Source organism: Penicillium argentinense (assembly GCF_028826775.1).
Source record: "Penicillium argentinense strain IBT 30761 chromosome Unknown utg000005l_segment0_segment0, whole genome shotgun sequence".
NCBI classification, from domain to species: Eukaryota; Fungi; Ascomycota; class Eurotiomycetes; order Eurotiales; family Aspergillaceae; genus Penicillium; species Penicillium argentinense.
The window spans coordinates 1,609,077-1,622,962 of record NW_026622664.1 but is presented as its reverse complement, the minus strand read 5'-3'; the positions used below and the strand labels follow the sequence as shown (position 1 = coordinate 1,622,962).

Here is a 13,886-nt window from a genome sequence, read left to right as displayed (position 1 = left end):
AGCATCCGCTCTCATTGCTGAGGTTATTCCAACAAAGTGTGGATATCCTCCATTCCCAGTTGTTGCAGGAACTCAGTGTGTTTCTGTCGTGGGAGCTGCTTTGTTAGGCCGTCCGCGGCCATATCCTTTGTTTCCACCCATTCAACATGTATCCGGCCAGTTTGAACCTCCTGTCGAAGCCAGTGATGGTGTATGTCGACATGACGAAGCTTCGTACGTAAATGAGGTATTTCCCTGGTGAGTATACCAATCGTTTGCTGGTTATCGCAATTGATCGATAAAGGGTGTTCAGGATCAAAGCGGATGGATAAGAATAGGCGCTTCCACATTTCCATGGTCTTCGCGGCTTCCGAAATCGCTAGCAGCTCTGCTTCCGTGGTGCTAGTGGTAACCGTACGTTGCTTGCTGGCACGCCAATCAACTGCTCCACCAAACATCTTGCAGATATATCCTTCTGAGCTCTTCCTATCTCTGTTATCCGCAAATGATGCATCGCTGAAGAAGGATACTGCTTCAATGTCTCCATGTGGACGTGAGCGATACGTCAAAGCAAGAGAACGCGTGTGATATAGATAGGTAATGACCCTGTTGATGGCGTCAAGGTGCTCAGGTCCTGGATTTGTGAGGAATTGTGCAAGCGCAGAGGTTGCTTTTGCTGCATCTGGTCTGGTGATTGTGGTAGCATATTGCGTTGATCCAACTTTCTGCTGATACTCATGGATCTGCTGTCGAGTTGCTTCTCCTTCATATGGCTTCAGTGCCAGTGCTGAGGGCAGTGGGGTGTCAACTTTGCGGCCATTTGTGAGATGGTACCGGCTTGCCATAGAAGAGATATAAGAGTCCTGACAGAGCCAGAGTGCTTTCTCCTGCCGATCTCGAACAACTCGGATTCCAAGAAACCACGCTGCTTCTCCCATGTCACGTAGTTCCCACTGCTCATTAAGCTTCTGGCGCAGTTCCGTTGCGCGTGTGCGCTGGGCTGGATGGTTGACGATGATGATATCATCCACATAGAAGAAAACAATGATGCCGTTTGTGGAGAAGAGGCAGAGGTCTTCCTGTACAACTTGTAAGCCAAAAGAAGTCAGGACCTTAGAAGCTTCTTGTTGCCATAGCCTTGGAGACTTTCGTAAGCCATAGAGAGCTCGCTTGAGTTTCCAGCACTGCCTCTGTTCCTTGAAACCCTCTGGCATCTCAGTGATGATCTCCTCATCAATCCAACTATTAAGGAATGCATTGACAGCATCATACTGGTAAGTGTCAAGGTCAAAAGCAGCCACTAATGAGAAGACTGCTCGTGCAGTGCGTGCAGCGAGGGTTGCCGAGTATTTCTCCTCTGTGGTAAGTTTCTGGAGATCTCCTCGCACGCAGATTCTGGCCTTGAGCTTGCTGAGATAGCCATTGCTATCAACCTTATAGTTGAACACCCAACGGAGTGGTAGAATCTGTATGCTGTGGTCATTTGGTCGTTGTATGACCTCATATGTGCCTTTCCTCTTGATTGTGTGAATTTCAAGAGCACAAGCTGCCAGGAACCCCTCTCGGTAAGGATGGTTCATCATCTCCTTCCAGTTTCCTGGCTCTGGAGGTAACTCATCCTGATGCACTTGCGCGTGTGTGCGGGAGCTGTTTAATCCAGTAGCGAAGGCTGCGAGTACGCTATCCTCCTCCTTCTCAGAGGTAGCTTGAAAGCTGACAAAGTTGTCATCCTCTCTTGTTCGTCGTTTTCTCGTTCCTCTCACAATGTTTCGTTCTGAAATGTCACCATCGATATCTCTAGGTGCTCTGGGAGTCTCCTGTGCGGGTGATGCAGCTGTGAGCTCATTTTGAAGCTGCTCAGCATGGTCATATGACTCCCGTGGCGGCGAGCTAGGGAATGTTCCTGGTGGAAGCGAAGGTGCCCGTTGCTGTGATGCTGATGGCGTTGGTGAAGGTGTAGCCATCTGTCGTCCCTCCTTCTGCTGCGAATTTGTTGCTTTTCCTGCTGAATGTCTTGCTGCTTGTTCATGCATGTTCTCAGCAGCGCTTTCTCTGCTTCCTGCTTCATTTGAGGAAAGAGGGACTATCTGGTGTTGTATCTCCTCTTCCTCATCCTGTTCAGTGATCCAAGGCATTGATTCAATTATATCGCTGACTGGTGGTTTGTCTAGTTCTCGTGGGTTGAAGAACTGGTTCTCATCAAAGACAACATCTCGCACTGCCCGTACAGCTCCTCTCTGTGGAAACCATACTCTCCAGATATTTGAGGCTTCATAGCCAACGAGATAACCGATCTCTGCGCGAGGCTCCATCTTCGCTGCATTCGGGATGCCCTGCTTGCGTACATACGCTCTGCATCCATAGATTCTGAGGTTGGCAAGGTTGACTCGTGGTGGTTGGTCTTGCTGGACATGAAGTGCTTCCTGGTATGGGACAATCCACTTTCCATCTCTCATCCTCGTGGGCGATCTGTTAACTATCCAAACAGCTGCTTTGACTGCTTCTGGCCACAGGTCTTTCGGAAGACCTGCATCCTGCAGTAGTGCGCGTGCTATAGTGACTATCACCCCCCCAGATCGCTCCGCGAAGCCATTTTGCTCTGGCGTTCCAACGACGCTATGCTCAACAACAAAGCCTTCCTCTGCTAGAAATTGCTCTACCGTACGACCTGCTGAACGCTCATTATCATAGCGAAAGGCTCGGATTGGTAGGTTCCACTGGGTCCTCACATATGCACAGAAGAGTGTCACAGCTTGCTGACAACCACTTTTCTTCTCGTGAGTGAATGCTGCATGGAATCGAATTCCATCCACATAGAAATGGGATAACCAGCGATCACCATTATAGGCAGGGTCAATTTGAACAAGGTCAAAGTGTATTCTCCCAAATTTCCCGTATGTGGCTCCCTGTGGTCTTCTTGATATCTGACGTTTCGCAGAGGTGATCTGACAGACCTCACATCGTTCAGGGTTACCATGAGAGTTGTCTTCACTCTTTCCATCAATTTTGACTCCATCCACCATCGCTGGCAACAGTTCAATCTTCTGGCTATATGCGTGGCCTAGCCGACGATGCCAGCGCCTGGCTGATGCTGCTGAAATGAGTGGCTTTTCTGACTGCTTGGTGGCAAAGGCTGCATCAGAAGAGCAGTATTCCATGAAGTATAATCCCTTTTCCTTTCGCACATGTAACACTGGACTGTCGCTGTTGTTGACAATGGCTTTCTTGCTAGGATTCCACCAATATCCTTTATCCTCAATCTTTGAATAGGATATCAGATTGGTATGGAAGCCCGGGGAATAATGAACATTGGTGAGCTCTACCACTTGAGGCTCGCCAGTTTGAGGGTCCTGGCCTACCATGTCCACAGTGCCATACCCTGTAGTAGCAGTCATAGTATCACCTGTTTTAACAGAGCTTTCCCCTTTGATGAACACTTTGAAACGCCCACGATCATTACAGATATGCAGGGTAGTGCCTGAATCAAGAATCCAGCGATTTCTGAGCGGTTTGGCCACCTGATGCTGACCAGTTGATGCTGCAGCTGCAATGAAGAAGCTAAGCTTCTCTTCTGATACTGCTAATTGAGCCTGCGCTGGTGGTGCTTCCTTCTTTTTCTCCATCAGCTGCTTGATCTTCTGTTGATCCTGAGGACTCATTTGCTTGATAGCATCAGTTAAGCGCTTCGCAATTCCTTCTCTTGGCTTCCAGTTGTCACTTCGCAGGGTCTCATCAATATACCAGCACTCTGAGTAGTGGTGTCGAGGGTATCCGCATGGGCACTTCGTTCGATAAGTCTTCTCTGTTTTCCCAGTTGGCTTTGCCTCTTTCTGACCATCCAGGGTTGCGAAGGCCATCTTCGGTTGCTTCTTTCCAGAAGTGAGTGCTAGATCTCCACGGCGGCTACGATAATCGGCAATAACCTCATGAAACGTAGCAGTCGTGTTCATACGAAGCTCACGTCGCCATCCCGAGCAGAAGGTGTCATCTAGCCCCTGCACAGCATCTAGGAAGTCACGAATAGCATCATCTTTCTCAATACAGTCAGGAACCTTGGCAGCTTTTGCCTCCTCATATAAGCTTTCCCACTGTGTGAGCCACTGATCAATGCTAACATCTCTCGCAGGTTGCCTGATCATCAATCTCCACGCACGTCGGAGCTCCTGTCGTCGATTCTCAGGCTTTGGCTTGAATGTCTCTGCTAGTTTCAATAGCTTCTTCCTTGGAGTTTCCTCATCGACAATAAGATAGTGAAACTCAGTGGCTACTGAACGGGTAATAAGGCTATTCACGCGCGCCATAGCCTTAACAAGCCGCTGTCGCTTTGTTTCCTGCCGCTCATACAGCTGTATCTGCAACTGCCATCTCCTTAACTCATCATCAGTGAGGTCCATGATATCCTTCTCTCTACCGCGATGGTCCACGGGCATCATAGGTTCCCGATGTGCGATTGGAAGCTGTTCAACTTCTTCGTCCGACTTCTCGAGGTCAAGATAATTCCACACATCTTCAGATATGGCTGCTGACCTGATATGTCCTATCCAGATCCTCCACTGCGATTCCGCCCGTAGTTTCTGATCGGGTGGGATCATTGCCATCTCCTCTCTTTGTGAATCGGCCATCCTGTCTTCTCTCGCGATGATACTGATACTGTGCTGATACTAGGTTCAAGGGTACGGGATTGCTGCGTTGAGCGCGGGGCGAGGTTCCAATTTCTCGCGTGATGCGTGCGTTCAGGGGTATCCCGATCGTGCGAATCGCTGCTGCAGTGCTGCCAGGGGTGGTACGCTCGCAGTTACACGTGTGCGGCGCGGCTAACCGGGCTCATAACTGTCAGGATGTCGGATACGTGTATCATCTAGTATCGAGGGACGGCCAATTGATGCATGAGATGGATTAACGAGAGTGTGTCTGTGTGTTCCGATCTGTTGAAAATGATCCAGGGGCTATAAACTGCGTATTACATCACAGTTCTTCCGAGAATGACCCGAATTACCATACAATTACTATTGCAATGTGGGTGGATGCTGAATAACCAAGAGCAGTGGAGAATCCACAGTATTTTACCTCTCAGAGTTGACAGTTCGTGCTAGCGCACCTGCTCTACAAATCGAGATAGCCTGGCCGATAATTAGTTAATGTCGAGGGTGGAGCAACAGAGTCCGCCGGAAGCGGGTTCAATTAAGGTTCGTGCTAGCGCACCTGCTCTACAAATCGAGATAGCCTGGCCGATAATTAGTTAATGTCGAGGGTGGAGCAACAGAGTCCGACGGGAGCGGGTCCAATTAAGGTTTGTGCTAGCGCACCTGCTCTGCATATCTAGTTAGCCTGGCCGATAAGTAGTTAACCTGGCCGATACGTAGTTAATATCGAGGAAAGTGGGATCGTAAAATATACGCAGAATGGTTTAATTTCACTTGTGTCGTGGTTCCTTTGTTTATGCTAGGGATTCTTGACACTCCGAGAATCGCGACTTCCGACCCCCTTCCCTACTTATATAAGCAGGACGTCCTAACATGTCCTCGCATCGTGCGCTCTTTTCATCTTTTCTTCGACTAATTCAATTCAACTCATCTTTGGAATTGGTTCCCTTTGGTCCATTAGCCCATATCTCAGACCAAATCTCGATACAATTCGATGAGGTTACTTTTCGCGCAATCCCTCTCACATATAGAACAATTTTGGCTGCATGACTTAACCTAGCCCAGTCATTCAGTTTCCTTACTAAAAGTAAAGCGTATGGACCTCTATATAAGGCTGGTCAGTAATCCCAGTTCGTCAAACTTATTAACCTCATTTCACGTAAATTCACCTTGCAAATACTCTCGAATTGGTCTAAATTAGCGATCTGAGTTGAACACTTGAATAGGTTGCCAGAATTGACTGTCAGGATTGGGATGGCCGGTCTAGGTAAATTCTGGTGGCTAATTCAGCGGTAAATTGACGATGTGAACTTTTTCAAATTGATCCATATGAAGTTAGACGGGCGTCTGAATTCACCCGAGTTGGTCAAACTTACATGCTGAATTGGCCGCTCGAATTGGTCTCCAGAATTGATCTCAATATTCGATAGATAAGTTGGAGTGGAAAATCCTCCATAGGCTATATTCTTAGTTGTTACCGTCATTTATTGCTTCGACAATAGATTGTAGTGGTAGCCTAATGCGAGAACCGCTCTAGGCAGAAGGCAGCTACAAATCGCTGCGCCAACGCGCATAGTTAGAGAATGATCATCACATTTGTGCCTCAATTTAGAGTCTCAACTCGCGAGGGCTCGCGGTAAATGATATCACACACTAACATTCCTTTAATGTATTATGCGCTATCGTCAACATCTTGTATCAAACACCGCCAATTATTGAATAGCTTGAAACACCCTACAAGTCCCTCTTCCAGCACGTTATGCGGGTGCGCAAAAACCATTCGAAGCCGCCCAGGTTCTTCGGCGGCATAAATAGACACAGCCGCAATGTCAACTCTCTTTTTTCGGAGCCTGGCGAGAATATCCTTATATCTTCGTGGCCGAGATGTTACCTGCTTGAAAACTCGAGCCAATTGGTGGTAGGGACCGCCAAGGCCATAGTTGCCAGCTTGTGCAACCTGGCTATCTTGGCATAGTCGTGCATAGCATAGATAGGATCGCCCAAGTCAGATTTACTTGATAGAAATAATTGACCTGGTAATTTGCAAGTAGGAAATGTGAGCTGCATTTAACCCCATAAACTAGCTGTAGCCCCACTGACTCTGCGCAAGTACAGTATCACCACATCAGCACCACCAACTAGCAGTCGTTAGTCTATCTAACTGGACACGCACTATCCCCTTAACTCCAACTGCTGATCCAAAAGGTCCGCAACCTGCACCTCCATGCCTCGAAACTCAATCCCTAGCTCTCGGTGCGCCCTAGTTGTATCAACATCGTAGCCTAACGTATCCAACGGAGGCAGCTTGATAGCAAGACCAGGATACCTATTTTTCACGAAATCATGCACCTCGTGCCACGGGCGCGCTTTAGACGAAACAAGGTACGGCTGTACACCCTTGATGGTGGTACAGCTTCTCGTAAGGGCGCTGACATGCGCCGAGGCGACATCGCTAACGTGTACGCCGAGGAATTGTTTCCCGAAGGGAGTCTCTGACATAAGCGTTTGGAAGAGCAACCCGTTGCTACCGGATAGTTCTTCGGCGGTTTCTTGAATGAGACTGCGGCCGAAGACGAGGACGGGGTGAATGGTCACCACATCGAAAGACGGGTTGTTGGTTGCCACGAAGTCGATCACGGCCTTGTGGGCGGCGATTTTGCTCGCGTGGTATTGGCCTATTGGTGAGAGGGCAGCGGGACTTTCCGCGTCGAATGTGAAGTCGAAGTCGTTGTCCTCTTGTTAATGTTAGTGGGTTCGCACTCTTGGAATTAAACGCAGCCAGGAGGGGTACCTTTCACAACTGCGCCATCCGCAGGTGGTGTTAACGGTATGATGGACAGAATCGAGGCTGTGATGACCACCTTCCGAATACTCGGAACCTTCACCGCCGACTCTAGTACCGAGACAGTCCCCTTTACGGCGGGGGTAAGCAGATCCGACTCCCCCGAGCCAGCTATGGGTGAGGCCACGTGGATAACGTAGTCTACGCCTTGGAGAGCCTCGTCAAAGCCGCCTGGTGCGGTGATATCGGGTAGCACGGCGAAGGATAGTTTCTCGTAGTATTTGGAGAAAATCCGGCGCAGCTTGTCGGCTTGCTCAGGGCGACGGACGACGAGGTGGACATTGTGGCCGGCTTCCAGTGTCTGAAGGACGACCTGGGAGCCGATAAAGCCTGTTGCTCCGGTAATTAAGACGAGAGACATTTTGGGAGTTGTTTGGTGTAGTGGAAGTCAGTTCAGTGTTCTCATTTATATAGTGCACGCCAGGCAAGACACGCTGATAAATCAAGATCGAGAGAAATTAATTAGATGACATCTAATTACCGATTAATAATTCTTATAAATACCCATCTCTAAAGTCCGGCCGTACTGTGGTTTGGTTGTTTTTAAGCTTTCGGAGACGAAGATAGTTAACGGTAATGATTAATGATCATGCCGAGCCGAGAGAACATAACCATGGCTTGAAACTACACGATGAAGATTATGGTGCGCAAATGGGATGGCTTAGCGTCTTACATTCGTCGAAATTTTCGGTACTCTCCGGAGAAAGGATACGAACTTGTCCTGATGTTATGCCTTAAGCATCATGAAATTCAGGGGCACAGTGCAATCATTCCAAACTTACTTGTTTCATCAATTGACATCACAACGATTAGGAGGAACTTGAAAACTAGCTCGATTTCGTAGATCTTGGGATATCTGATGAAACTACCACTGAGGGTGAGCAAGGCCCACATCGCACTGGTGCGCCTTCCGGCCTCCCACATATATGGTCTAATCTAGTGTTCATTGGACCCGTTCTTCCTGTTACAGCTCAGTTACGAAGTGACAGACATCAACCAACGTAGTAGCATTCAACGAAATAACTAAGCATGGGGAGGGAAAGAAGGGGAGATGGAGAGAGACCTTGAATTGTTTAGCCCGGCAATATATCTTGACTCTGTGATGACAGACCACGGCTACGATATTTGGTTACGTCTTGAAATATATAGTTTATATTGACGTTGGTGAGGTTCCTTCTCTGATGCGATTATTCAGATCATGTCTATAGCTAACTGCCTCTCCCTCCCGAGTGGACTAAACCGCATGTATTTCAATTGATTTTCGTCCTTCCAAATCCCAAATATACAGGCTAAGGATGGTATATATATTTCAGTCGCTTAGAACTTCAAGACGGCCTTGCCCTTATTCTTGCCGTAGAAAATACCGACCAGACCCTCTGCCGAGTTGTCAATACCGACAGTCTCGTGAATGAGCACCTTGAACGAGCCCTCCTTGATCCACTTCTGCGCCCGCTCTTGGTGCTCCTTAGCGTAAAGGGGACCCATGTCGGGGTCACTGACGATAAAACCGCGCATCGTGATACGCTTGAATATCACGTTGTGGATGTTCTTGATGGGGTTGTAAGCGGAGTTGTACTGGGAGATCAGACCGCTAACGACGACACGACCGAAGTCCTGCATCGCGTCCAGAGCAGCCTCGAGGTGCTCACCGCCGACGTTCTCGTAGTAGATATCGATACCCTCGGGGGCAAGACGAGCCAGCGCATCGGCAGGCTTCTCGTTCTTGTAGTTGAAGCCGCCGTCGAAACCAAGCTCCTTGATTATGAAGTTGAGCTTCTCTTCGGAGCCGACGGAGCCAATGACGCGCAGACCCTCGTTCTTGGCGAGCTGGCCAACGATCTGGCCGACGGCACCGCTAGCAGCGGAGACAAAGATAGTCTCGCCCTTCTTGGGCTTACCGATCGCGTACAGCGAAGAGTACGCGGCTAGACCGGGCATGCCAAGAGCGCCTAGGAAGACACGAATATCCTCGATGCCTAGAGAGTTCTCCAGCTTGCGAATGCGCTGCAGGTTCTGGCCATCGAGCGAAATGTACTCCTGGATTGGCACGTGGCCAATCACGAGGTCACCCTCCTTGTAGGAAGCATTGTTGGAACGGAGGACCTTGGCAATGCTGGCACTGTCGATGGCCTCGTTGAGCTCGAAGACTGGACCGTAAGACTTGACCTCGGCGGGGCGCATGCGGCCGCGCATATATGGGTCGAAGCTGGTGTAGAGGGACTGGATCACGACACCATTGGCGGGAGCGGCAACGTTGGCGTCATACGTGGCGGGCACGACGGTCAAGTGCTGGCCAGGAACGGGGTATCCCTGAGGGATCTCCTTGAAAACGAGCGCCTTGTTGGCCATGATGTCAATTAAATGGAATGTGGATAGGTGAGAGGAGGAAAAAGTGAACTGAGTTGAAGGATTGATGAGGGGGAATTGGCGGATAATTGAGCAGGAAGGCTTGTACTGTATGGTATTATACTGCTGGTGAAATTGGTTCTTTCCAGATGCTGACGGTTCCACTTTCCTGTACATCGCACCCCATCAGAGCGTACCTTGATTCGGATTGATGAAACTTTCTCACCATTGTCAAACGTATCTACTGTACGTCAAGATTTATCAGCATGCGGAGGTCTGATCATAGCCATCGAATTAGCCATCGCGGAGACCCCTTTTTGTCACAAAGCTCATTGTGATGGTGGAGCTCGGAGGAACTCAAAACGCCCCAGTCCGATGTAAACGGCCATTGTTGGCAGGAGGGCCGCATTTGTTGAGGAGGCCACCCTGTTCGCTGTAGTAGCACTATGGAGTTATAATGCTTGCGTATGATTCAATGGGTGATGTGTAAAATGAACATCCAGGCCTCGGTTCCCCATTACCGAGAAGCTTTCGACTTCAGGTGTGGTCCACTCGCTTGGTGATTGCCGTACACGCGGATGACCGAAAAATGCTTAAGTTATTAATTATCCTCTGTGTAAGTTAATTAACTAACTAACTTTACATTTTGTGTGCTCTGAATCTCCTGGGTCCCCTTATTATTAATCTCGCGCTGTCGTTACAAAGCGGCGCGCCCTGCCCACTTGGGTTAGTTAGTTAACTAATAATGAATAATGCTTTGTAATGAGAGGGCGACCATTGCTTGGGTACGAAATGCTGCAGGATGTCTGGCGTAAGAAACCCCTGGTTTAGAACCAAGCGCCAGTAGGAAGCGCTATGTCGAGGACGAATGGACTCTTCGTGGTGAGACATCTTGATGTGCGAGTAGATGGACTAACATCCTATGGCACAGAAGCGATAGCTGTATTTTGTATATTCGTTATATGCTGATCTGAACTGAGGTAAAATCCGATCTTGAGAGGGCCCTATTGGCGAAATTGACAGCCAGCTGAGGATCTAAATGACCAGCTGAAGTGGAGCTTTGTCTTTATCCTCAGGGGGGTTAGCAGGCATATCGAAGTCTATAAAAGCGGCTTGACATCCCCTTGTCCACGGGCCTCATCCCTCGAGCCGGAACATTTGGGACGCCATGTTCAACTTCCAATATCTGAAGGTGGCACTATGCACCCTCTTCATCTCGTCGTCACTCAGCAAAGCCTGGGACAGCCCTGCTGATTGCTCGGATCTTGTCATCCCCTTGCGCGTCTCTTCCTGGAACCGTCAAGTGGAAGACTCGGTCCTCACCAATGGCAGCTCGGTGATCGCCCTGGTGTCCGAGCTGGCGCTGACATCCAACAGCTCGACCTGGGCCTACGAGTCCACTGCACTGAATATCAGCGCCCGCTACTGTGAGCCAATAGGCCCCTCCCCACGTCGAGACGCAATTCAACTGCTCGTTCACGGCATCACGTACACCAAAGACTACTGGTTTGCCCTGGGAATGCCGGGCGTCCAGTCGCGGCTCTACTCCTGGGTGGACTTTGCTACCCGAAGAGGGTACGCCACGCTGTCGATCGATCGTGCTGGTGACGGCGCTTCCTCTCGCCCCAATCCATTCCATACCGACCAAATTCCTCTGCACGCGGCGGTGGCCAACCAGATCGCCGCGCAGCTAAAGCGGGGACAGATTATCCACGGACGGTCGTTTGAAAAGGTCATTTATGTCGGCCATTCTCTCGGATCTATGATTGGCGTCGAGCTGGCCGCCACGTACCCCGATGCCGTCGATGCCCTTATGCTGACGGGGTACGCCGCCGAGTCGGACACCCCGCTCATCTTGGAAACCGGGCTCCTGCCGGCAAAGGAGGCACTTCCGGCCAGATTCGGCAGCCTGGATGACGGATATCTGGTAACGTCGTCCCTTCCTGGCAGACAAAAGGCGTTTTACGGCCGCAATAGCACCTTCGACCCCCGGGTGTCTGCGCTCGACTTTGACATCCAACAGACGGTTTCTGTAGGGGAAATGGCTACGGCCAGCCTGGCAAAGGTTGCGACCAACTATTCCGGACCCGTGACGGTGATTACGGGCGACCAAGACGCGACTTTTTGTTTTGTCAATGAGACCTCGGATGGCTCAGGGCCGGGCGGCGAATGTGGGCAGGGGAAGACCTCGGGCCCAGCCCGCGTGTCGTCTCTGTTTCCCGCCGCCACCAGCTTTTCGGTCACCGTGCTCGACAATATCGGACACTGCATTAATCTTCATTACGAGGCGATTGTAGCGTACGCGGTGGCGCATGACTGGATGGACGAGCATGTGTGTTAGTGCGGAGAATCGGATCATTAATACTTGTCAGAACTATGGAGCGGTAACTTACCGCTAGCAAGGGATTCGTTGCTTCTAGATCCGCATTTCTTTTAAATTGGTTACCTTGGCAATCTCGGTGTTGTAACCACCGAGTATCGGCCCATTTTGGGGGTATTTCAACCTGCCCTCGAGTGTGTTCTTTCCTTCTGCAATCAATCCTATCATCCTGGATTGGTTCCGTTTGATCTCATTCGTCTACGATGTATAATAGTCCATACTGTTTTAGCTTGCTCGGACAATACTGCGGAGAAATTGGATCCTCATTTAGACCTTGTAAATCCAGAGAAAAAAAATCAAACTCGTGAAATTTAATGGAATCAATTATGAAGTTGCTTAAAGATTTTCCCTCAACAAGATATCTTTCGCGTTTGTTTAGGCGTGATTGAAATATGACTGGCTGGTGTTTTTTCCAAGGCTTCCGAATAGCATAGTGGAAATTGGTAGTCGCTCATAGCTAGAGAGTCATCCACGAATAGGCGGTCGCCCACTTACAGTACAACCTCCAGACTCGGGTCTTCCCTCTAGTCATGATCATTAACTTGCAAGTTCCGGTACTGTCGCTGAGACTTCCAAGTCGTCCCTTTCAGACGCTCCGTATCCAGTAGTTACTGTATTCACGTATTAACGGCTACATACTTGCAAACTTCATGCGGCTTCTCTTTATTACTGGCCTCATTTATTTGTGAGGGAATATTCACACGACTACCGTTGATTTTCAAGTAAATGGTAGCACTAGCACTTAGATCGGATGGAATGAACAAGGTCTGGAAATAGCGCCTATTTGTGACTTTAATGGATAGAGGGAAACGGATTGAAAGAGCAATCCAAACTTCGGTTGAATATAGGAAACCGCAGGTAATGGTGATGAGTCGCTTTAAACAGCGGCCTTTTCATGGAAAGTAGGATTAATTGAATGATATTAACAAACACCTTTTCCATTCTTGCCATAGGTACGCGCGTTTTGCTATTAGTCTCGCATCCCCTGCTTCTACCGTGCTTGCAAGGACAGCCGCTCATTCTAAGTCCCAGGGCCAACTGTTATTTCCGCATGCCAAAAGGTGAAGAACGCAATCTGTTCTATTTGAGATGAATCAACGTTCAGCAACGGTGAGACGAAATAGTGGATACATAATTATAGATATATGATGAAAAGCGAATAGTTCAAAAATTGGAGGTTGGTATTTCTCTATTTAAGACGTGAAGCCGCTCGATCGTTGAAAGATAGCATTAACGATTGCAATCTCTCAACAATGGCTTCACCTGCTTTAATTAGTCACCTTCAACGACTCTTTCAGCGACTCTGTTGAACAACTTTTGTTCCGGATTTATTTTTCAACGGCTCTCACTGTATTTTGAGTCTCAACGAGGAAATGTAGTTTATTTCAACTTATTAATTAATCTTGAGATAGCTGTAAAGAGATAGCTCTAAAGAGAGGGTGGTGAAAAGAGAGGGTGGTGAAAAGAGAGGGTGGTGAAAAGAGAGGGTGGTGAAAAGAGAGGGTGGTGAAAAGAGAGGGTGGTGAAAAGAGAGGGTGGTGAAAAGAGAGGGTGGTGAAAAGAGAGGGTGGTGAAAAGAGAGAGGGGAAAAGGGGTTGGCAGAGCGGAGTCGGTGATGAAACTGGCGATAATTCCCTAATTGCGGGGTAATGTCTTTGCCGCAAAGCTTTTACAGCTTAACAAAATATTGAGGAGT

At 49.0% G+C, this 13,886-nt stretch overlaps 3 protein-coding genes across 3 annotated transcripts; 1 reads left to right on the top strand and 2 right to left on the bottom strand.

Moving 5' to 3' along the window:
• Window positions 1-6,794: 6,794 nt before the first annotated feature.
• On the bottom strand, window positions 6,795-7,825 carry N7532_005401 (NAD-dependent epimerase/dehydratase; the record flags this gene model as incomplete). Its single annotated transcript, XM_056617895.1, has 2 exons — window positions 6,795-7,357; window positions 7,414-7,825. 2 exons carry the CDS (start codon window positions 7,823-7,825, stop codon window positions 6,795-6,797), a joined length of 975 nt encoding a protein of 324 aa, XP_056474054.1.
• Window positions 7,826-8,781: 956 nt separating this feature from the next.
• On the bottom strand, window positions 8,782-9,813 carry N7532_005400 (MDR family NADP-dependent oxidoreductase; the record flags this gene model as incomplete). The annotated part of the gene is made up of 1 exon (XM_056617894.1): window positions 8,782-9,813. The coding sequence occupies one exon, from the start codon at window positions 9,811-9,813 to the stop codon at window positions 8,782-8,784; it is 1,032 nt and encodes a 343-aa protein (XP_056474053.1).
• Window positions 9,814-10,978: 1,165 nt separating this feature from the next.
• On the top strand, window positions 10,979-12,151 carry N7532_005399 (alpha/beta hydrolase; the record flags this gene model as incomplete). The annotated part of the gene is made up of 1 exon (XM_056617893.1): window positions 10,979-12,151. The coding sequence occupies one exon, from the start codon at window positions 10,979-10,981 to the stop codon at window positions 12,149-12,151; it is 1,173 nt and encodes a 390-aa protein (XP_056474052.1).
• Between the last annotated feature and the right edge of the window lie 1,735 nt (window positions 12,152-13,886).